The sequence below is a fragment of the Phlebotomus argentipes genome, unplaced genomic scaffold, assembly GCF_947086385.1.
Source record: "Phlebotomus argentipes unplaced genomic scaffold, Phlebotomus argentipes genome assembly contig_15, whole genome shotgun sequence".
Taxonomy (NCBI): Eukaryota; Metazoa; Arthropoda; class Insecta; order Diptera; family Psychodidae; genus Phlebotomus; species Phlebotomus argentipes.
In genome coordinates, this window is record NW_026776181.1 from 3,306,394 (window position 1) to 3,328,191 (window position 21,798).

Below are 21,798 nucleotides of genomic sequence, written 5' to 3' on the forward strand. Positions count from 1 at the left end.
TTTGAAAAAAAATTAACGTTTCTTTTGTTAGGCTTGTAAAATGGTTCATTTTGGACTATAGCGGCGTTTACTTTATTCCTCTTCAAATCAATTAATATTCACAAGGGTTTTTGCAGAGAAACGAATGAAAAACTGTGGCTCGACGGACATGCTTTTTCACAATACATATTTATTACATGCACATCACACATATAGTGATAATTTATTGAATTATATTCAAATTAATAATACTGTAAAATTGCGAAACGCGTACGAGCATAATTAATAATTGTGAGTAAATCTTACAATTTTTTCCACACTGTTGAATATTTCTATTTGAACAATTTGAAATAAATTCTTGATTGTATGTCATGATTGTGCTTTATTACACAAAAAAATTGCCCGAAGATGCAAGAAAATTGCGAAATAAAATCCACTAAGATGTGGAAAAAGCACAAAATTGACTTTCAATGACGAGATATTATACAAATAATAAAACGATTGCATTTGTGAGCTCACAACTTTCTCTGCAATTCCCTTCCGCAGCACTTAACACACCGTCTCGGGATTTATTGTTGTCACATCTCTTTGCAGGCGGACGTCTAAGAGACACTGCAAAAATAATTCTGACGCACAATGGATAAAACAACGCCATCGAGTGATTCACATTTAATTCCAGTCACTGTCGCGACAATATGACACTTTCTTTTTTCTAAACTATAAAGCACTTCCTCGAAGTGGAGGAAGTTGAGAAAACAGTTTTGCGTCAAGTCATGCGACTATGAAAATATAAATTAATGGACGCCTTCTTTCCCTTGCATGCACTGGTGGAGAACAACAGTTGAACGATGACGACTTTTTCCACTGTCTCTCAAGGCATTCTCTATGTGTAGTATTTGAGGATGCTATTCTGAATTACTGATGTGGAGAGGAAATGCAGGGAGCTTCGAAGTTTCCGCACGCAAAACACGCTTCGCAATTACATTTTCTTTATTGTTATCCATTACATTTTATGCTGATTCCTCTCTAATACTTTATATATTCCATATGTTCAATAATATCATCTTTCTTGTAATATTTTATCATACATTTAGTTACATACTTTATACGTATAATGATCATCCTCACACTTTTCACATATCTCTTTGCATCGCAAATCCTCTGCCCTCACTAGTATGATCCTAATCCTACTCTACAACCATTTCTATATTCACTTTATTTTGATATTTTCAATGAGAGATCTTGCATCATTTTTAGAGAAGGAACGAAAGGGCAATATATATTTAAGTAGACGTTTTGTCACATTACAATATAATATATTTTCAAGACTTCACCAAGTATTCTGTATACAGAGCGTTCTTCTGGTCACAAAAAATGTCTTTAGTGCGCATCAATGTTTTGTTTATACTTATATTTTTAATGCATTTCATTAATGTATCATTTCCAGGATTATATAATCTAAATGGTAACAATATAGTCAAGAACATTTGGGCTGCCAATCTCCTCTCAACCATTCACAGAATCCTTCGCTCAAGTCCATTTCTTTGTTCAGGGGATAGGCTATAACATGCAACAAGTTTCAATTAATCTTCTTCTGCTTGACTAAAACGCGCAATCCTCTATAGTAAATACAATTTATATCATCTTTTAATACTCTGTTATTGTCAACTAATAATATGCTCTCCAATTATTACTCTCCTCTTCTTTTGCCTGATATAGACGTGATCAATTTATTTTTGTCTAATAAAAGCTTAGAATTTAGAAACTATAATAGGTTCTCCTGACCTTCAACGCTTCATCAATATAGACTTTCTTCAATTATATTATTTGCTATGGTGCCAAGCAGAAAAATACGGTATAATAGGTTGTCCTTTAATCACTAAATATGCAATAACAATTAATTTAATATTTTCCACCTTTCCTTATCCTTTGAAGCTATTTGACAACAATGATTTATTACTTGATCATCTCTCCTCTTTGCGATTTCACCATATGGGCTAAATTAATTTATTGCAGAAAAGAAACTTCAACTCATACTTGTGTGGAATCCTTAGTTGGAGTCAGAGTCGGAGTCGCTGGGAGCCATTGGCGAGAGAGCTGGAGCCGGTGGTTCCTCCTTGATGGGCTTACTGACCGTTGTGGCTGCCAAATAAGCATTCTGGCTCTCGCCTTGAGTGTGCTCAATCCCAACCCTGCAAATAGCGATGATAAAGCGTCAGAAATGGCGTATCTAAAGAGTAAAATATGCAAAAATCACCTGTATTCATGGCGCGCAAGGTACCGGACGTACTTCTCAGGAGGATCGTCACTGTCTGATTCCTGGACACTGACAGACCTCACTGTTGTGTGCGACACCTGAGTGGCAGGCATCGTGAACTCCACGTAGCAATACGGTGCCAATTGCTCAGGGATCTGATCGTAGCTGGTGAGAGCCATTCGGCAGACCATCTGATGAGTTGTGTAGGCGCCTATAAGACAAAGGCATTAGTCTCTGACACTTGACTCTTCATAGAACTCTCCCTACCTTGGCCCTCCTTAGGTAAGCGAGGACATCTCCAAACAATGGACCTATGCTGATGCTCATACTTGGCCTGACCTGATGTCACCTCAATCAGCGACTCCTGCAGTTGATCCATGGTACCCAAAATCCTCTCTATACCCTTAATCTTACCAGTCCTACGGTGAGCAGACTTCACCGATCCGTAGCGGAAGTGCTTCTCCACTCGGAACAAGTAAATCCAGCACTCGGGAATGGGAAACCGAATCGCCACGTCCTCACATGGAATCTGACCGAGCTTCCTTGAGGCGAAGCCAGGCACCAAAACATCCACTCTCAATTCAACCCTGTTGCCAGTAACGCACCACGTCGCCTTGACTTGCAGTGGCAACTCTCGATTCTTCGGCGGACGCACTCGGAATCTCATCAGCTCGATGTAACATGCGTCGGGAGGCTGGAATCTGGAAAAATATACAATTAAATTGGATTGCGTGACGCTGATATATGCCACAGACACTCACTTAATAGTTCTAGTGCGCTCATATTCATCCTGCTGTACGCAGGAGTGGAACTCCACGCCCTCAAGTCGAATCCACTCCTCAGTGACAACGGGGATGATGTCATGCCGACCCACGACCTCCTTTCCCTGGCGCCACAGATCATTCACGCCCAACTCGATGGTCGGCATGCCGGACAAGAAGCCGAGGAAGAAGAGCCGAACCCTGGCTATTTGCTTCGTAATGTGACCTTCAGCATCTTGCTCAGCATACAATTCATCCACAGCTGTAAGTTGAACTTCCTCGGACTTGTAGTTCAGAGCCCGATCTCGATGGGCGTGAAGCTTAAACAGAGCTTCCTCGACGACCACAGAAAACTGCTTCATGTCCTCAAAGCTCATGGAACCAATCTTAAATAGCTGAGACACTTGAGGAGCATGTTCAACTGGCAAACCAAGTTTCTTCAGATCACTTCCGAACTCCTTCACTCCCTGGTAATCTCCTTGGATTGCGTAAGCGGCAAATTGGCTAAGCTTATTGGTTAAACGTTCAGCCTTCGTCACCTGTCCTGGTCTCACGCCCGGTCTCTCTTTGTAGAAGATGTACTGCAATTTGACAGTAAATATCTTCCCAAACTGGTCATATTGCTGCGCTCCAATGTCTGATACAGAGTAGCATGCCTGCAGAGGCAACTCCTGGAAGGGTTCCTTGTCATTGGATGAATTGCAGAGTTGCATAACAGGATTGTCACCCTGGTACACAAGTCTAACGAAAATCTTCTTCCAAAATCTCTGACCCGTGATCTTCTTCTTATTGGGCTGTCGCAGTTGCATCTCCCATCCCTTAGCACCATCGACCATTATCCTGGGGAAATCCTCCAGGGGCTGCGAGACGTCTTCATCGAAGAGCGGAGTCGGCGGAGATTCCTGCGAGTCCGATCGCTCAAAGGTCGGTTCTGGAAGAGAGAAATCGCACTTAGCATTCAAAGTAGTAGTAATTTTCTCATATACTCACTAGTATCCGGAGTGATATCCATAGTCATGGGCTCATCGTAGCCCTTGTCGAAGGGATTCACCCTTGGGGAGGAGTCTCCTGAGTAAGTAGAATTGGCAGAACTCTTGGGCGGAGGAGCCAGAGCGGCTGCCATAAAACTGGGAGTTGTATCGCCTTCCCTTGGCTTTATTACCACATTAAAGTCTCTTTGAGCATCATCAGAATCATGAGAGTCTGCTCTCTCCACGGCTGGGGGATTCATAGAGAGATAGGTGTCGAAACTCTCCTCGTCAGCACCAAAACCATCAGCAGACGCAGCCTCGTCTCCGAAAGCAGGAGTACTCCCACCCCAGGCTGCAAGTAAAGCAAACATTACCAAAGCTTGTTACAGCCAACACACCCACTAAATTACCGTCATCACTCGTTGTCGGGCCGAAGCCATTGAGAACGCTTTTCACAGGATCATCCCCGAATGCATTGGATGTCTTGGCGTCAGCTGAATCAAACTTAGCGGCGAATGCATCGAATTCATCCGCAACCCTGGGCGGAGGAGCCTCTTCGACGATGCCAAATATTTCATTTTGAGGCAAAGGAGCAGTGACTGGAACCACAGACGGCGCCACGGGAACTTGAGGAATTATGGGGGCTGCAACAGGAGCAGGAATGGGTGCGGGCGCGGGTGCGGGCGCGGGTGCGGGCGCGAGTGCGGGCGCGGGAACAGGTGCAGGAGCCACCTTGGGCTGCGGAGGAATGGGCGGTGGAGCCGGCCGTGGTGGTGGAGGACGTGGCACAAACTTGGGCGCCACGATAGTCTCCTTCACTTCGTACAGTGGTTCGTTGGCGCGCTCCTCCTCAGTTGGACTGGCGAATGGATTGGCCGAAGAGGAAGCTGGGTATTCAGCCTCTTCAGGTGGCGGCGGCAAAGGCTCCTCTTGTTCTGTCTGTTCCACCATCTCAACCGGTGTTGCAATGTTCCCAATACTCCCAGTCACTGAAGATGGAAGGGCTGTTATGGTGGCATTGGAACCACTGTGCTCAGATGAGATGTCCGACTTGGCGTCCTCAATTCGTACCTCTGCCTCTTGGAAGCGCACCTGCTCATCTGGAGGCGTGAGCAGAGCCGGAGTGTGGACAATCACTGGCTCTACTGCCGGAGGAGCAGCGGCTTGAGTCGTGATGTCAGCACCAAACACGGGCATTCCCAGGCCGATTCCTGAGTCCAACTCAGGGATGTCGCCGCTCAGTAGATCGGGTTGAGTATTCGTTGTCTGGGGAGTCGGAGTGGCGAAGAGACTGAGGATATCTTCCTTGGACTTGGGCGCTGGTGGTTTGGGGGCAACGGGCTGCTCTGACCCAAAGATGTCCATCATGAAGTCCGGTTCAGTTTGCGGTTGCTGGACGGCCACTGGAGGACGCGCCGGCGGAGCAGCCGGAACTTGGGCCATTGCAGGAGGCGCGGGTTTGGGCGGAGGTCCGGCAGGACGAGGTGGTGGAGGCCGACTGGGTGTGCTCTTGATGGCATCCACAGGTATTACTGGCTGCTCAGGAATCGCCTGCGGTTCACTGAAGGGGTTGTCATTAATGGGTTCAGCCATCAAATCTCCATCGGACACGTCCAGTAAGTCTCCGACTGCGTCTGGAGTGGGACTCGGGGAGTGTAGGTCCCTCATGGACACTGGACTTGGAGTCCTGGTCGCCGGTATTCGTCCTAGCAAGTGTGAACTCGCCATGTCTAGTTGATCAGCCACAGAGAGTATCAAGTCCTGAGTGGCCTTAGCTGGTCCTACTGCTGGTCTAGCTGGCGGTGCCTTCTTCTTAACCTTGCTCAACTCCTCCTCACTTGAGTATGCATACCCAGAGTCCTCAAATACATTACTAAGTGCCGGCTGTTTGATGTCCAGCTCCATTGGTTTGTGCACCAGCGAAGGATCTTCTTGAAAGATGTTCACTCCCGATGAAATGGACTGGAACGTATTGCCTGCAGTCGTGGTCACTGAAGCGCTGGCATCAGCTCCCATGAATAGTTGCATCCCTGTTGTCACAATCCCCATCTGAGTAGCAGTATACATGTCAATATCATTGGGCAAAGCCTGCGCCTGAGGTTCCTCGAACTCGGCAAAAGGATTTGTGGCTCCCGACGCGAATGGGTTTTCCGCCATGTAGTCCATCTCATCGTCAGGGCCGTCTGTCATCAGGAATGGATTCTGGTACGCGGCCGCGGATGGACTCACGTCCTCGTCAGTCATCAGGAAAGGGTTCGCCATGTCTTACTGCTCTTCCTTACTGCTGTTGTCCAATAAGTTCTGTCTCTAAGAGTTTGATTTCAGTCTTTCCTGGTCCCAAGTTCTCAGCGATTGATGTGTCGAATGGATCGATTTCCTCTTCCTCAACTGAATTTGCAGTAGCGCCTAAAGGCGTTAAAGCCTTCACCGGCAGAGAGTCGTCCTGTGAATATGAGAGAATATCAAGCACTGGCTCTGGTGTCTTTGCCAAATTTGGCAAGAGTTCGCTCTCAATTAATTTAAGTTCAGCCTTCCCCGGAAGAATATTGCTATCAACGGCTGATGTGTCGAAAGGATCGTCGAAGACTGGAATCTCCGCAGCGCTTGCGATCTCAACAGCTGGAGTAAGGACTTTGATATTGAGTTCTTCACCCACAGCCAGAAGGTCTGGAGTTTTGACTGGTGCTGCTAGTGTTACAGGTGACTCGGCACGTGGATCAAAGTCGTCGTCCTCGTCTAAGACTTGTGATTGCTTAAGAAGGTCACTCTCCAGAAGAGTTAATTCAACTTGAGTCGGCTTGATATCAGACACAAAGGATGTATCGAATGGGTCGACGTCCTCAGACGGTGCCACAACTTCCTTATTGTAGTACGGAGTTAATGGCTTTTGGATTTTACCACCATTTTCACCAACAGCCAGCAAATCAGGCGAAGGGACTGCAAAGGACACAGCCTTTGGTGTTACACTTTGGATGTTGAGACTCAGTGAAGACTTTCGACTCTGGATATCAACGGATGATCGACTTTCAATATTGGGTTTACCTTGATTTATGTCTTGTAAGTGCTCCTCTGACTCTTCTCCGCGTGGATCAAAGTCAGGATCACTCAGTGAATGCTTGAGATTGCTTATTGGGATCACTGGTGGTTTGGGAACAACAGCTGGAGTGTTATCAGCCAACAGTTCCTTCTCCAGAAACTTAAGTTCAACTTCTTTGGGCGCAACAATGGACGAAACAGCGGAGGTGTCGAAGGGATCTAATTCCACTGGAGTCTTAGCTCTGGCTGAAGCTGGAGCGATGGCGACTTCAGGAAGTGTTGAGAGATCACTCACACTCCCTCCAAGATAATCTCTGGGCGGAAAGAGATTCTCCTCTTTGGGAAAGTCAGGTGAGAATAACTCGTCGTCCACTTGAGCTGGCTTCTCCTCGACTGTTGTCTCAGCACGAGGATCGAAATCGTCGTCGTCAGCAAGGACCACCTGATCTACGAAGGCTGTATCGAAAGGATCTACGTCGTCAGCCTCCTCTGGGAGCTCTAGTTCCTGTTCGTTGACTAAATGAGCAACCTGAGGTCCTGTGGCTGGTCTAGGAGGTGGCGGACGTGAAGGTTTACCACTTTTTCTTTCTTCCTCGAATGCAGCCCAATCAGTTGAAACTTCTACTTCGACAGGAGCAACAGTTTGTGCTGGTTGCTTGGTGACTTCCTCAGTTTTACTTAGAGATTCACTGGCTAACAAAGCAAATTCGTCATCTTCCTCTGATGGTTTCAATTCATCAAACTCTGCGACAACGTCTTCGTCCTGCTTTTCCTCTTGTTGAGCTTTCTCCTTTTCTTCTTTCTCCTTTTGTAGAGTCAAATGTAGAGAAACACTCAAGTCTATAGGTATATCAGGAAGGACATCGTCATTGTCATCCAAGAGTGTCTTAACAACTGGCGCAGGAGCGGCTTCGGCAGCTTGTGCGGCGCCTTCAGTAGCTTCGGTTTCCTCGAAGTTGTCTAACAGGAGATTCTGAACGCCTCTGCGAGGACGCTTAGTGGAGACTGTCGATGAAACAGTTTCTACTCTTCCTGTTAGAACCTCAACAGCCGATCCGATACTAACGATCTTCTTCCCCTTCTTCGATACTTCGGGTCCTTTGATTACTTTATCCGCGTAGGTGGTGTCGAAAGGATCAGGACCTTCTTCCTCTTCCTGCTCTGGTGAATCCGGAATGTATGCGAGTGGAAGCTCGTTTGTGGTGATCACATCAATGTAAGTGGTGTCGAAGATATCGTCACCTTCCTCGCTCTCTGATTCCGATTCCGAGAGTTCGATAACAGCACTGGCAAGGTTATCCTTCTCTTCAGGAGCCTCTTCGGCGGCAGGAGCTCCTTCCTCCTGAGCCGCCTCTTCCTGCTGTGCCTCTTCCTGCGCTCTCTTTAGCTCACTGGGCGGCGGAACGCGCTGGAAGAATGAAGTTGACTTGATGCGATCGAGGTCCCCTTGAGTCTTCTTTAGTATGGAATCAACACCAGTCGTGAGGGCTTGAAACTTCCTCCATTCATCGTCCTCTTCTGACTTGGGGGCGCTTGTCTCTGCCTCGACTGGCTCCGATGGTCCTTGTTCCTCTGTCTCCGCGGTCACTTGCTTCTGGTGCTCCCTGCGGTACTGCTCTAGCTCCTCCTCGGTGAAAAGTTCCTTGTCCTTTTTCGATTTTTTCCCTTTCTTTTTCTTCTTTAGACCCTTTGGTAGCTTAAGCATTCTCCACTCGGCGAGACATTGAAGGAATCTGCAAAATCACCCAGGAAATCGCTTAGCTAACATCCTCTCTATCATATTCGTGTTGAAAATATCTTATCTAGATAAGTCGGAATAAAGCAAGGCATTATTGGGGGATATTTGAGCAATGGGAAATGCGATACAAGAGGGATAAACTATAAATTCTGTGTAATTTTCTCATATTGTGTTATCAGTGCAGTTCACTATACATTTAGAGAGTTTATATAAATAAATGTGAGTATAAAAAGGATTCACAGTGCGTTTCATTGGCAGGGAAAATCAATCAATTCCTTCAGGATCACAGGGATGTGCAGTTGAACAAGTAGTCATCTCAGAAGAGCACAAGATTCAGGAGCTATTTGACTCTCTGCATGGTCGTTCAAGTGCCCAACCCTGTACAGCCAAGCAAGGACATGGATAATTTCGCATTCGTTGAACTGAAAAAGTTATACCATTTTCACCCACACACACAATCCTCCTCATAAAGGGGAAATAGAATTTTCCTCGACTAAGCAGGAAACTCTACAAATGAATCACACATCTCTTGGGGTTTTCTTCTCTATGGCAAAAGGTCACTCTATTTGCGAATGTACATTCCAGGAGGGCTACAGGACGCTTTTTTCTTCCATTATGTAATTTTAAATATATACATATTCTGTGAAAAAATATTTACTCTTCTCTCCTTTGATGGACGAGAGAATCCTGTGGCTTTCAACTCTTGGGCAAAAGTCCTTTAGCGCGAATGGATGGAATGAAAAAAGAGAGATGCCATAAAAGGGAGGAAAAAAGTGTGAGTCGAGAGCAAGGATAAAAGTCACTGAATTTGAACTCTTCAGAATATAGATTTGTGATTTTCCATTTAATACCCACACACACACGCGCAATCGAGGATGGGAAAATGTCTGAGGAAGAGCGAAGATAATCCCTTTTATTCTCCAATATATTCTCCAATTAACACTCAATTAGCTCCTCTTCTGTCCTCATCCACATAATCCATCCGCTATGACTCCACTTTTACTCCCTCACGCCACGGAAAAGCCCTCCATCCATTTTACCCCCCGAATTGCAGCCCACACTCGTGCAATTTTCACCCAACTTACGTCTCCTGAATCAATCACGAGCCCTTTTCACGCTCACGCAACACCTCTTCTCCGGTCGGCGCTTTCCAAGCGATGGACAATACTTCGCACGGACTTACTCTGGCGGAACTCAACACTCTCTCTAGGCGAGAAATGGCCAATTTCACAAGCGAACTTCTATCCACGGACCACCGACATTATGGTCTGGCTGTCGACTCGATAATGAAAGTGATGAGATTGGAAGAGGGGAAGTTTTCTGGGTTTTCCACCCCTCATCGAAAAGTCTGGATAACGAATTCTGTGCGAAAGCCGAAAGAAGAGAGCGAATTGCTCAAATGGTAGATTTTTTGAATGAATCTCGCTTTGCTTGGTTTGATTGGATTGTGATTTATGAGACTATTTGGATAAAAAGAATCCTTTTTTTAAAAAACAAGACTCTTCTGGGCTTATTGAGACTACTCAAGAGCAAGTTAACCTTTGAAACCATTCGCTATATTAAATTTATACTCTTTATACAGCAATAACATTTATTCACACTTTTTCTTCCAGAAAGATTAAATATTAATTAAAGCATTAGAGAGAATTACATAAAATTCACACACTATCATATTAGTTCACAATCATTCTAACAATAAATTTTACTAAAGCAACAGTTAAAATTTCTACCATTTCGCCTCTCGATGAATCGGTTTATCAGGGGAAAGTGCCAAATATCGATTTTCCTCGCGACGCCGCGCACACCTTCTCGACATCCACTCATGCGTCGCTCTTTCGCAACACTCATAAATTCAGCGACTCCTGATTAATTCACATCATGCCTCACTGTCTCGGCCGATCCTCGGCGAGAACTTGGCTTCTGGCGCCTCTCTTTGCGGCGACAGATCGAAGTTCTCGAACGCGGCGTCATCTCTGTAACTCCACGTGCTCTGGGTGTCTATGGAGGTGGTGCGGAGGGTTCTCCGTGAATTGTGGACGTCCGGAGAGCACTTCGACTGGACAATGGCCGACTTTCCGCTGGAATACTCCACGTTGCTGCTGAGTGTCGCGTTCGGCCGGTCGCACCCACTATCCCAAGTATTCTGTGTTGAGCCCGGCAGCCGCATTTTAATGTGATCAGGCAAATACTCACGGAACTTCCACCAGGACTCGCGCAAAGTGCACTGCACTTCCTTGTTCGTGTAGCAGTGAAGGAGTGCCACGAAAATGCCCTGCAAACCTTCCAGAGCGTAGGAGACGAAGTAGTAGAATTGCTCCCAAATGCACGACTGCGTGTCTGGACGGATGGCCACGAAGAGAAACGGCACTCCAAACAGTGGCAGGCAAATCAAGGAAATCTTCGCCAATCTCTGACTGAGAACCGAAAATGTTCGTTACTTTTCAAACAGCACATAAAATCACAAAGCCAAAGAAAACTTACATGTAGTAATTACTCTCGTTCGGATTTTCCCTGAGCATCTTGCGGAGACAGCGAATGATGTGAATCAGAAGGACGAAGTTAATGGCTAACATGAGAAGACGTGGAGCGTCGTTGATCCACTGGAAGTCCGTGCCATCCGTGACCATCCAGCAGTACTGATCATTGGCCAGAGCCATGGCCAACGCCCAAGAAAGCGCGGCCAGAAGGGAGATTGCACCTCCACTGATGTAGAAGAACTTCATGTTGATGGTATTGAAGCTTCGACGGTGCTCAAAAATGTTGGTCAAGAGGCTGTGCAGATGAATGGCCTCCAAGAGCATACAAGTGAACACTGTGTTTGCAGCCAGTTTCTCAAAGAACGCTAGAATACGACAAGAAACCCCGTTTTTAGAGATAACAGTGTCTTCCTCATTGACCAGAGCATCAAAGATTATCTGAAAAACAACATAATTGAGCGATTTTTGTCTAAAAATCTATGAAAAATCTCACCAATCTCTTGGACATGATCACAAGAATACTCCTGATGACAATGGCAAGGATTAGATTGCGTATCAATATGAATTTGAGGGATTGAAGACTCTTATAGGCGAAGAAGATCACAAGTGCAGGAAGAGAGAATGCTAGAGATATTCCCAGCATTGCCAAGTGCCATTTAAGTCTGGTGATCAAGCGTTGGTTGATGGCACAGGTTGAATAGTTTGTGTTCACATTCCAGGTTCCATCGCTGAAGCACTCTTTTCTGCTGTAATCTGCGGAATAGAATTATTTCAAGTGTGGCTGATCTAATATCAAATCCTAGTAAACTCACGAGTGCACTGAGGTCCTGACCCTGAATAGGCGTATGTTGGACAGGGCTTCTCAACCACAGTTCCTGCAGCTACAGAGCTGTAGCAAGTCCAGCCATCCCAGACTGCAGGACACTGACCCAGGTTCCCTTCAGCATTTTCTCCACTAGTTTCCCTGCAGCACTGCAAGGCGTCTTCGCAGCATTGAAGCCAACGCAGGAAGTAGGTATCGCTCACGAAGGACTTCTGCACGAGATCCTGAATTAGAGAGTTGTTATGGTGGAAAACCTGACATCTGCTATCCACGATAATTCCAGGAACCGCATTGCCGTTAATAGAACATGAAGTGATATTCTTTGAGAGCCCATTGTCGATGAAAAACTTCTTCTGCGTGTACTTGTAGCATCCAGAGTCGGCGAAAAGTGAGAAGATTCCCTCAGGAAGAGCTTCGCGGTTTCGATATCGACAATCTCCGTCGACTCGCACTGTCTGGATTAAAAATAAAGTTGATTGTGAGAACATGAAAAATTGAAAACCCTAATCCTACACTTTCTTCCTTTAAATTCAGCACCTCTAAACCTGAATCAAATCTAAAACCCTAACAAAAACAGTATCAACACGCCGCCACTGGTTTCACTCCAATTAAGTTAATTGTAGCACGAGTTCACTGATAAGGAGAATTTTCATATAACACTGTTTATTTTGCAAAACTTGCAAAAGTTGAAAGTCGCGTTTCTAATCTGCTGAGCCGGGAAGAAAGCTAAAGCTCTGAAGATTACTTTATCCCTATTACCCACTGAACTTGACTCGAAATTTGCACGATCATTCAGTATAATATTGCATCTCGAGCCGCAATTCTGAATCACTGTCACAAGAAAACTCACCCAAACAAGCAGAACCAGTGGTATGAAGCGAAAACTACTCCTCAGAACCATTCTAGAGCACAAAGCATTGCTCTTTTCCAGTGTGGCAGCAAGACTAAAGACTACTGAATGTGGAGTGGCGAAAGGTGTAGATTACAGTAAATAACTCAATTGAATCGCGCTGGTGAACTGATAAAGGTGTAATTGAAATTATTTTTTACGCTTATCCCCAATACACTTACTGATAACAAGCTTAAATTGTCGGGATTGTTAATAGAGGTCATGATTGGGAAATGTTTTTAGCTTTTAATTCTGCTCAAAGTGATACAAAGATTCATTATATCCCTGCATGTTGGTTTTCAAGTGCGCGCTGAACTTCTCACTGGAAAGGATCCTTCTTAATGTACTTCTCCAGCTCCTGATCGCTCGTCGAATCGACTTTGGAGAGTTCCGAGAAGCCTTCTTCATTCACGAAGCAAATTTCATGGCCGTCAGGGTCGCCTAAGATGATCACCTGCACAGTGGCCTTGCCTGGAGTGTCTAAAGAGATCAATGGAGTGAGGATTGTTCCCTTGTTGGCCTTGATCTTCTCATCAATGAGTGGCTGAACGGCCGCTGGAACGGCAAAAGCAATTCTACCGTAAGCTTTTGCTCTATTGAGAGGATCAGAAATTTCCCTCAGTTCGAGACTGGCCTGATTATCTCCATAACTGAGGACGGCCAACTTGTCGCCCTCAGAAAGGATCTTCATGTTCAGCAGGCCGTGCCAATAGTCGAGAGATCGCTTGAGATTCGCACAGTGAAGAGTGACTTTACTGACTTTATCCGCTCCTGTTGGAGCTTCGCTCTCAATATAGAACTTATAGCCATCAGGACTTGTGAGGAATTCACGCTCGCCGTCCTTCGAGACTGAATAGTTGAGATTCTGCGCCCGGGAAAGGATGTCCTTGTCCTTGATGGTCATTCCGCCGAAATCATTCCCAAGATCGTAACTCTTCACGCCATAATTGTATGTCAATTCCACGACGAAGAAGTCAGATTCCGGACCGTAGCCAATCATAGTCTTACTCCAGCGATTATCGTAGGGTCTGTGGCAAGAAATTACTCATTTTAGGGCCAATAAGAACGAATTAGAAACACAATCTCACCCATTGCACTGAGCATCGCAGCCTTCAGTGAATTCTTCATGACGCAGCACCTAGAAAAAGCAACATTTTCTCAATATTTTCCCACTACCATTTGTCTAATCTCACTCTGAGAGACTCTCAGAGTCTTGATTAAACGATTATCATGTATAAAGGCAATTAAAAATGAGTAATCCAATTAGAAATGCTAGCAAAAAGTGAGAATTTCAAGGGTGATTTGCCAACCTTCATTCCCAGGATGTTTTTGAAGAAGTGGATGTTCTTGGCACGATCTCCAATCTTCAGCACATAGTGTAGGGCTCGTCCAGGAATCATATTTCACAGCTCTAGTGGAAATTCTATTGAGAAAACGGAGGAAAGTCACCAACTAATGTGAACACCGCACGGCAATAAAAACACTGGGACGGCCATTCGTGCATTGAGCGTGCGGCCGCACAGCTGACTTTTGGGACAGATTGTGACACCGGCTGTCAAGAGGTGAGGAAAACGTGCGCTGTTTTCTCGGGTTTTTCGGGCGTTTTTCTGGTCGGTGGACAATGTTTACACGGAACTTGAGGCGGATAGTGAGTCTGCACAGGAATCTGCCGGAAGCATGGGTGTTCAGGCAGAAAGTCGTGCGAATTGAGCCTCTGGCAGGAGTTCTGAAGTTTCACACTTCTCTGGGGAATCCGGGAAAGATATTCCCTGAGCGCGAAAATGACTATGCTCATGGGATTCTCAAGAGAGTCGGCAAGTATCACCTGATGCAGGACGAAGTGAAGTCTATCGGGGAGCTGCTAACGGACGATGAGTTTAGCAAGATCAGCACGAGGAAAGACTGGATGGAGGCTTCCATGCAGGAACTGGTGCAGACTTTCGAGCGATTGGCGGTGTACTGTGGGAAGAACGACGTGAAAATAGCCGATGAGAGACTGGACGCTTTGGTGGATGCTATAGTTAAGCAGTGCTTCAACTTCACAGACGAGGAAATTCTCAAAGCCCTCCAGATGCTGACTCACTTCCCGCCCTCTGAGAGTCTCAATACGCGGAATTTCGTGGAGCTGTGGTCAGCGTTGGATGATGCGTGTGTGGATAGGATCGCGAGGTGGCAGACGGAGGAATTGCTGCTCGTGTGCGATCACTGGTACGCCCTGAACCTGGCCAAAGTGTCCAAGTGCACGTTTCAGTGCACGAAGAAGCTGGGCAAGAAGCTGAAGAGTCTCTCGCCCACGGATTTAGTGCAGACGATGTTCTACGTGAACATGTGTCGGAAGCCGATGGTGGACATGTTCAATTTCGAGGTGAATCTGTTCGAGTCCATCGACCAGTTGTCTGTGGATGAGATCGCCGTGATGAGCATGGGCTTCTTCAAGACGGAGACGAGGATCAGGAATCCGGAACTGATTGAGAAGATCTTTGAACGCGTGATCGCGGACATCAAAACCCTACAGGACATCAGTCTCGTGAACATCATGAAGATTCTGAGGTATTCAGCTAAGCTGCAGCATATTTCGAGCTTGGAGAACTTCTTCAAGGCTGTCACGCCTGAGATTCATCGTCTGTCACTGCTCAGTTGTCTCCATGTGGCACTCTTTGGCACGGATATGCAATACTATAATCAGGATTGCCTTGAGAATATCATCCAGAAATTCTCTGGTGATATTAAGACGTGCCGACTGAAGGAGTTCGAGCGATTGTCCTTCGTGATGGGCTTGTACTGCTTCTCGATGAAGAACGGCAGCCACACGAAGCTCTGTGAGGGCATCCTGGCCGACTTGCCTAATCGCATCACGGAAATCATGAAGTACCCGCGATGCTTTCCCGCCTGCCTCCACTTCCTCACGCTCTGCGGTCACCACAATGCAGAACTGATCAGCACCGTTCTGGACCCGAAGTTCTACGAGATGGCCTATGGGAAGAACCACGCAGCGAGTCGGGAAATACTCTGCTTGGACTCCTATGCGAGGATCAACCTGAAGGACACCTACAAAGGTCACCTGTTGCCGGACAAGCTGAGAGCGTTGCTCTCGAAGATCCACACCAACTACATCCCGGCCAAGGAGCAGCGCTACAAACTCTCAGCGGCGGACACGATACTTCTGGAGATTAAGGAAGTCTGCGATCAGGTGTATGGGCAGGAATCGTCGCAAATCTGCCACGCATTGTCGCAGTACGAGCGTCCGGACATTGTGATGGTGTTAAACAAGAAGACCAAGGAAGCCGTGTCACTGAAGGACTCACTTTCGGAAGATTACACTGGTCAAATTCTCTCCCGGGAGTTCCTACTGAAAGATCGTCCAGACAGAGAGGACTTGGAGATCTTCTCGATAGTCGTTGGCGGATGGAATATTCTCGTGAGGAACAACAACAGCCTCACTGGACAGCTTAGGCTGAAGTTAGAGCAATTGCGACTAATTGGACTCCATCCTGTGATGGTAAACATTGTGTTTTCCTTAAATCCTTAAATTGTATTTTAATCCAATTCCATCCCTTTTCAGATTCCCTGGTATACTTGGCGGAAACTGGCGACGCCAGATGATCGCACGGTGTATTTGAAGAGCCTCCTGAAGAGTCAACAGTAGTCAATGTCCAGCACAGAGTCCTGTAGATTAATAAATCGTTTCTCTAGAACAGCTCCGTCATCAGCTTCTTGGAATACTCGTAGACGAGGAAGAGCACCGCTGTGGCGGGAATCGTGCGGATGACGGACGGCAGCAATCCGTTGTACAGTGCCAAAAGTCCCTCCGTGCGATAGATCTGCAGGCCAACTTGCGTCATGCTTGTCCTCAGGCTCGCCACCTGAATGCGGCTCTTGATCACGTCCGCCGGGAAGATCACTGTCCACAGCACAACCCCGCCAAACGCGCCCGCTGCCATGGTTCTCAGTGGCCCAATATCGTCCTTAGACTGGCCGGGCTTCGTCATGAGCTGCCGCGCGCCCTCGTAGCCGCCGAAGAAGAAGAAGTAGCCGGGCATTTCGCGGGCAAAGGTGGACGTGAGACCCCGAAACAGGCCAGGGATCCCTGAAATTGCGTATCAGCTGATCAATTTGATGTGGCAAATTTACCATCATTATTCCGCGCGTTGTTCTTTATCTAATCTAGCAAATGATTACATTATGATCAGAGAGATTTGTGGCACTAAAGCTTCCTATGGACAATAAAGGCGTATTCATCGCCCAAGAATTCGCTTAAATTGAGAATGATTAGGATTAAATTTAGTCCAATCCAGATAATAAGCCTAAAATATTAACTACGCCAAGTGGAAATTATGTTGTGAATTTTAGTGTGTCAATGGATTAGAAATATTTACTTGTAATATAAAGTCTTGTCTAGGGAAATGTTTTGAGATATCTTCCCCTTGGAGGAAGCAAAAATCAGTCAAATTCGTCAAATTCTTAAGTATTTCCCCTTATCTCACCTTCTTTCCTGAGAATATCACGTGTGAGCCTATAAGGCGATATGTGAGATAACTTGGCGTCCGGCTGCGTAGTCTTCTGCTGATTCTGGAAGGAAAATAAGATGTTTTCAATAGCGGGAATCATCAGTGAAACGCGCGCGCGCTCGCTTATCAACCGTGAAGGTCGAGCCTCCGCTTGATAGCTCAAATCGCGACTTACATGCATCTCCCGCAGTGCCTGGAGTTTGCACTTGACCAGCTCGGTGGGACAGAGGGTGAAGGAGGAGAAGAAGGCGGCAAGGAAGCCGGCGGTGGCGTTTCTGGAATGCACAGAGAGAGAGAGAGATCAGCGACTTGACTTTGAGTAGCGCGAGGAAGAGTGACGATCAATTACCCAATCAGTGATAAGTCCTTGATGTTGTCTTTCTTCTCCACCACGGCCACGAGCTTCTGGCAGGCGCCGTAGCCGGCAAATAATACTGAGTTCTCCGCCACATTGGCCACCACGGCCGGAATGGAGCCGGCGTAGAGGCCGCGCCAGATCCCGTCCTTGCGGAATGTCTCGATCAGGCAGTGGATCATGCCGCGATAGAAGGTGGGAAAGGTCTGCATCTTCACCTTGCACGTGTCCAGAGGCTGGCTCACGTACACCAAAGCCACTCCGCCTGCAAAGAAGTCCGCAATCAGTCACGATCTCACTGCGTCACTCGCTCACCTGCTCACCCAGCGATCCCGCCGTGAAGTCAATCACACCCGTCTTGAGGCCGCCCGATTCCGTCGATCCGCGCATTTTCGTCCGCTCACTGAGACTGTCTCTGAGAGAATTTCATAAATGCCAGTGGCGTTGAGTCACACGATCGCGATCACTTCGCTGGCAGAACTGAGCAGGCGAGACTTTTTTTGCCCCACTCGAGAGATCAATTCACACCCGAGTAGCGCTTATCGTCTTGTGCGATACGACGTGGAACGCCGCACTGATAAGCCCGCACTCAACTCGATCCTCATGTGCTCGGCCGACAGCTACAAACTGACGCTCTCTGCCATGTGCGCGACTTTACGAGCAACTGGTTTGGCCCAGTTTGTACATAATCTTGTACATAATGGATTCATGGAAAAGAGGGGTGATCGCAAGATGTTTGCATAATCACAGGGAATTACCAGGAGCTTCAGATTTTTAGTGTTTAAAGACAGGCAATATTTCATCAATATTTATTTGGTGAAATCAATACAAATCTTAAATAAAATAAAACCATGCATTTCGCTTGCGATAAATAGGTTAAGAGATTCGCTGAATACAGAGATTAAATTAAAATCACACAAAAAACGAAGCGAAATGCAAATTATCTTGTGTGTACGTATATATTTTAAGATTATTCTTTATTTAGAAAATATTGTGGAAAAGGAAAGCATGTGAATACAAATTAATGTGTTGAAACATTTTAAAGTGCTATTTTAACATGAGCAATTACGGCTCTCGATTGGTTCTCCCACGCAAAGGATCCTGTCTTTTCTGTCGGCGAAGGAGCCATCGTTATATTGGCAGTATCTGGAGCGATACTGTAAGGATAAATGGCAATTACATCTTGTCCACCTGGACCAAGCTGACCATTTTACGAACACCGCTTTCATTACCATGAACGTCTTCTCAGTGGATCCGGCATCATTCTCCAACAAGCAAGAATACACTCCTATATCGTCCTTCGTGTCCGTATTTAAAATTGTTAGTTTGTATCCATCTTCGGAAGCTACGAATTTGCTTTCGTCTGGTTTTAGGATTTCTCCACTTCTGAACCAAGTAATTATATTGTCAGAATCCGGCGATTTCACTGAGCAATCCAATGAAAAGTCCTGTTTGGATTTTACTCGTATTTTCACTGAATTGGGATTGATCAGTTTCGGGACTTGAAGTGTATCGATCATGAAAACTTTCTCCAAAACTCCACGAGTGTTATTCGCCACGCAAGTATACATCGTTGGTCCATTAGCGGCTAGAATTGTTAGGCGTTCTCCATTTGCGAACCTAACTTTGAATTTCCTGGACACAATATCGGATGGATCTTCGTAAAACCAAGTGATATCTGGTTTTGGCTTTCCAGTGACTGGACACTCAAGATTGATTATGTTTTTCGACAGTGTTTTAATCCTTTCCACGTATCTATTACGTTTGGAGTCAAAATTGATATCATCAGTCCCGACTGTGAACGAAGGAGCCTCTTCAAGATTTAGAGCAAATCTCAGACTTACATTTCCATAATCATTTTCAGCAATACACTCATATTCCCCTTCATCAAATTCCTTGACAGATGGAATTGTCAGAGAATTGATATTTTCTTCTCTATCTGAAATGAAAATTCCATTCTTAATCCACTTGATTGTAGGATCTGGCACTCCTTTCACTGGACAATTGATTTCCAAGGTTTCTCCTGCGAGAAGTTTAATTGCTGAATCATTCTTGTGTTTCAGAAGTTCCTGCATCAATTGCGGAGGCTGAGCACTTGTCACATGAAAAGTAACTTTTGCAGATCCTTCAGTATTTGTTCCTACACAGCTATATTTTCTAAGAGGCTTTTCCTTATCATGCTTGATTCTATGTACATCACCAGATACTCCCGGAATCACTTTGTCTTCTTGCATCCATTCAATTGAAGGCTCAGGTTTGCCTGCCATTTTACAATTGAGTTCAACACTGGTATTTGGAGCCATTTCGATTGATTGTTCGAGACTCTCGCCTAAGTATTGTGGTTTTGTGACATCTGATGTCTCCAGAGCCGTTGGAAGGAACCTAGAAAATGCATAGCCACTGGAATCCACGCCCTTAATTTCGATTTTAAACGCTCCTGGCGGTGGACTGAATGCCACACAAGAGATCATTTTAGATTTATCGATAAGCTCCATGTTTAGAATTAATTCAAACTCATTTTTGGGGTCATCCTTGAAGAAGCGCACAACTGTGAATTTTTCAATGGCGGCAGGATCTGAAGGAGCGACACAGAACTTATTAGTGTAGCCACGAAAGGGACGCGGAGAAGCTTCGTCAATGTTCGCGGGAGTGTGAAGGGAGAATCCGAAGTCGAACTTCAGGTCGCTCACGCCCGCAATCTTGACCGAGTGCCCAGAAGTCGATGAAGCATCCACCACCCATCGTCCTGGCTCAGGGTCTTTCACTTTCACCGTCTTGACTCGTGGTAAATCAATTACTGTTTTGGCCTTCTCGGATATCTCGTCCTCGGGATTGCGAACTGTAATGTTAGGATCTGATCCTGACACACTAACGCTAAAATCCTTTACGCTCTTATCCACATCCACACCAAATTCGTGAGCTCCAGCGCCCTCAAAGTAAGCTACTTTCAATGTTTGCAGGCCTTCATCCAGTGTGTCTCCAATGTGTTCCAGGATCTGCGACACATACATATTTTCTCATAATATATTACAAAAAATAAACTCAAATAAAACAACTTACAGTGTTAGTGTCCCTCGACTTGATTTTATAAACCTGTCCATTGCTCTTCTTTGCTATGCTGTAATATGTTTTGAATGTCGAATCGCATCCTTCAGCAGCAATAAAGGTAATCTGAAAATAGAAAGTGAAATTATTTCTGCATACAAAAATTAATAAAATATTGTAAATTCTGTACCGAAATCCTCTTCTTTTGAATGAGTGTGAGAACATCAGGAACCAAATGAGAATCCTTTTCATCAGCATCCGTGAAGACGTAGACAAATGAGTCTGGTAAACACTCCGTGAGAGCCATTTTAATCCCTGAAATGCTCATTTCGGGACAATCGCCTCCTCCATCCACTGTCACGCCATCCAATTTCCTCAGAAGTTCTTGTGGATTTCTAGTCACAAATATTGGGCCAAAATCTGCATGTGGAAATGTTAAAAGCATATAAATAACTTCACTTCTTGCTTTAATTCAAGTAAATATGTGTCTTCTTACGAGGATCATTGAATGGCACGAAAATGTAGTTGTAAATCGGATTCTTCTCTTCCGTCATCATCTTGCGAACGATGAAAGCTGCGCCTTTTCGCAATTCCTCGAGATCATCATGCATGGATCCTGTTGTGTCGAAGATGATCACCAAACTTGCTTGCCCAGGTTTTGGAGCTGGAATACTCGCGCTGATTTGCAGTGAGTGCAAAGCGATTGTGCCACAAATTAAGAGAAACTCAACGAAACTCATCTTTACTCTCAGGCTTTCATTCAACGACTGAAGTATCTCGCAGAAATACGCTGGAATTCTAGAAGGAAGTTATCAATTCGGGGCTTCACATAATGTTTACAGTAGCGGCAAAAAACTGAATCATGCAAACCACGCATTCCTTATCATTATGAAATTATATATTGGCTTCAGGAAAGCAAAAGTGCAATCGCAGAAATTCATTTCTATCTATCTCTCAAA

At 45.6% G+C, this 21,798-nt stretch overlaps 7 protein-coding genes across 11 annotated transcripts; 1 reads left to right on the plus strand and 6 right to left on the minus strand.

The window, feature by feature from the left end:
- Positions 1–951: 951 nt before the first annotated feature.
- LOC132263022 (protein stoned-B) lies at positions 952–6,230 on the minus strand. Its single transcript, XM_059762571.1, has 6 exons — positions 4,379–6,230; positions 3,988–4,320; positions 2,998–3,928; positions 2,504–2,937; positions 2,237–2,447; positions 952–2,171 (listed from the first exon to the last, which is right to left on the minus strand). The coding sequence occupies exons 1-6, from the start codon at positions 6,228–6,230 to the stop codon at positions 2,030–2,032; spliced, it is 3,903 nt and encodes a 1,300-aa protein (XP_059618554.1). The 3' UTR covers positions 952–2,029.
- Positions 6,231–6,246: 16 nt separating this feature from the next.
- Positions 6,247–10,567, minus strand: LOC132263024 (protein stoned-A). Of its 3 annotated transcripts, XM_059762575.1 has the most exons (3): positions 9,828–10,034; positions 9,401–9,458; positions 6,247–8,737 (listed from the first exon to the last, which is right to left on the minus strand). In XM_059762575.1, the coding sequence occupies exon 3, from the start codon at positions 8,707–8,709 to the stop codon at positions 6,247–6,249; it is 2,463 nt and encodes an 820-aa protein (XP_059618558.1). In that variant the 5' UTR covers positions 8,710–8,737; positions 9,401–9,458; positions 9,828–10,034. The 3 variants fall into 3 exon arrangements, with proteins under 3 accessions (XP_059618558.1, XP_059618559.1, XP_059618557.1); XM_059762576.1 differs by lacking the exons at positions 9,401–9,458; positions 9,828–10,034 and adding an exon at positions 10,473–10,567 and having other exon boundaries at positions 6,247–8,806; XM_059762574.1 differs by lacking the exon at positions 9,401–9,458.
- Positions 10,568–10,600: 33 nt separating this feature from the next.
- LOC132263027 (corticotropin-releasing factor receptor 2-like) lies at positions 10,601–12,982 on the minus strand. Of its 2 annotated transcripts, XM_059762580.1 has the most exons (6): positions 12,893–12,982; positions 12,032–12,497; positions 11,713–11,972; positions 11,224–11,657; positions 10,936–11,156; positions 10,634–10,871 (listed from the first exon to the last, which is right to left on the minus strand). In XM_059762580.1, the coding sequence occupies exons 1-6, from the start codon at positions 12,941–12,943 to the stop codon at positions 10,741–10,743; spliced, it is 1,563 nt and encodes a 520-aa protein (XP_059618563.1). In that variant the 5' UTR covers positions 12,944–12,982; the 3' UTR covers positions 10,634–10,740. The 2 variants fall into 2 exon arrangements, with proteins under 2 accessions (XP_059618561.1, XP_059618563.1); XM_059762578.1 differs by having other exon boundaries at positions 10,601–11,156.
- A 93-nt stretch (positions 12,983–13,075) lies between these two features.
- LOC132263029 (glyoxalase domain-containing protein 4) lies at positions 13,076–14,352 on the minus strand. The gene is made up of 3 exons (XM_059762582.1): positions 14,242–14,352; positions 14,020–14,069; positions 13,076–13,959 (listed from the first exon to the last, which is right to left on the minus strand). The coding sequence occupies exons 1-3, from the start codon at positions 14,329–14,331 to the stop codon at positions 13,251–13,253; spliced, it is 849 nt and encodes a 282-aa protein (XP_059618565.1). The 5' UTR covers positions 14,332–14,352; the 3' UTR covers positions 13,076–13,250.
- LOC132263026 (uncharacterized) lies at positions 14,350–16,609 on the plus strand. Its single transcript, XM_059762577.1, has 2 exons — positions 14,350–16,430; positions 16,494–16,609. Exons 1-2 carry the CDS (start codon positions 14,553–14,555, stop codon positions 16,575–16,577), a joined length of 1,962 nt encoding a protein of 653 aa, XP_059618560.1. The 5' UTR covers positions 14,350–14,552; the 3' UTR covers positions 16,578–16,609.
- On the minus strand, positions 16,445–18,307 carry LOC132263028 (mitochondrial ornithine transporter 1). The gene is made up of 5 exons (XM_059762581.1): positions 18,118–18,307; positions 17,789–18,059; positions 17,615–17,714; positions 17,416–17,500; positions 16,445–17,018 (listed from the first exon to the last, which is right to left on the minus strand). The coding sequence occupies exons 1-5, from the start codon at positions 18,182–18,184 to the stop codon at positions 16,621–16,623; spliced, it is 921 nt and encodes a 306-aa protein (XP_059618564.1). The 5' UTR covers positions 18,185–18,307; the 3' UTR covers positions 16,445–16,620.
- A 123-nt stretch (positions 18,308–18,430) lies between these two features.
- LOC132263023 (hemicentin-1-like) lies at positions 18,431–21,602 on the minus strand. Of its 2 annotated transcripts, XM_059762573.1 has the most exons (5): positions 21,336–21,602; positions 21,030–21,259; positions 20,855–20,965; positions 19,639–20,790; positions 19,440–19,549 (listed from the first exon to the last, which is right to left on the minus strand). In XM_059762573.1, exons 1-5 carry the CDS (start codon positions 21,577–21,579, stop codon positions 19,532–19,534), a joined length of 1,755 nt encoding a protein of 584 aa, XP_059618556.1. In that variant the 5' UTR covers positions 21,580–21,602; the 3' UTR covers positions 19,440–19,531. The 2 variants fall into 2 exon arrangements, with proteins under 2 accessions (XP_059618555.1, XP_059618556.1); XM_059762572.1 differs by having other exon boundaries at positions 18,431–20,790.
- Between the last annotated feature and the right edge of the window lie 196 nt (positions 21,603–21,798).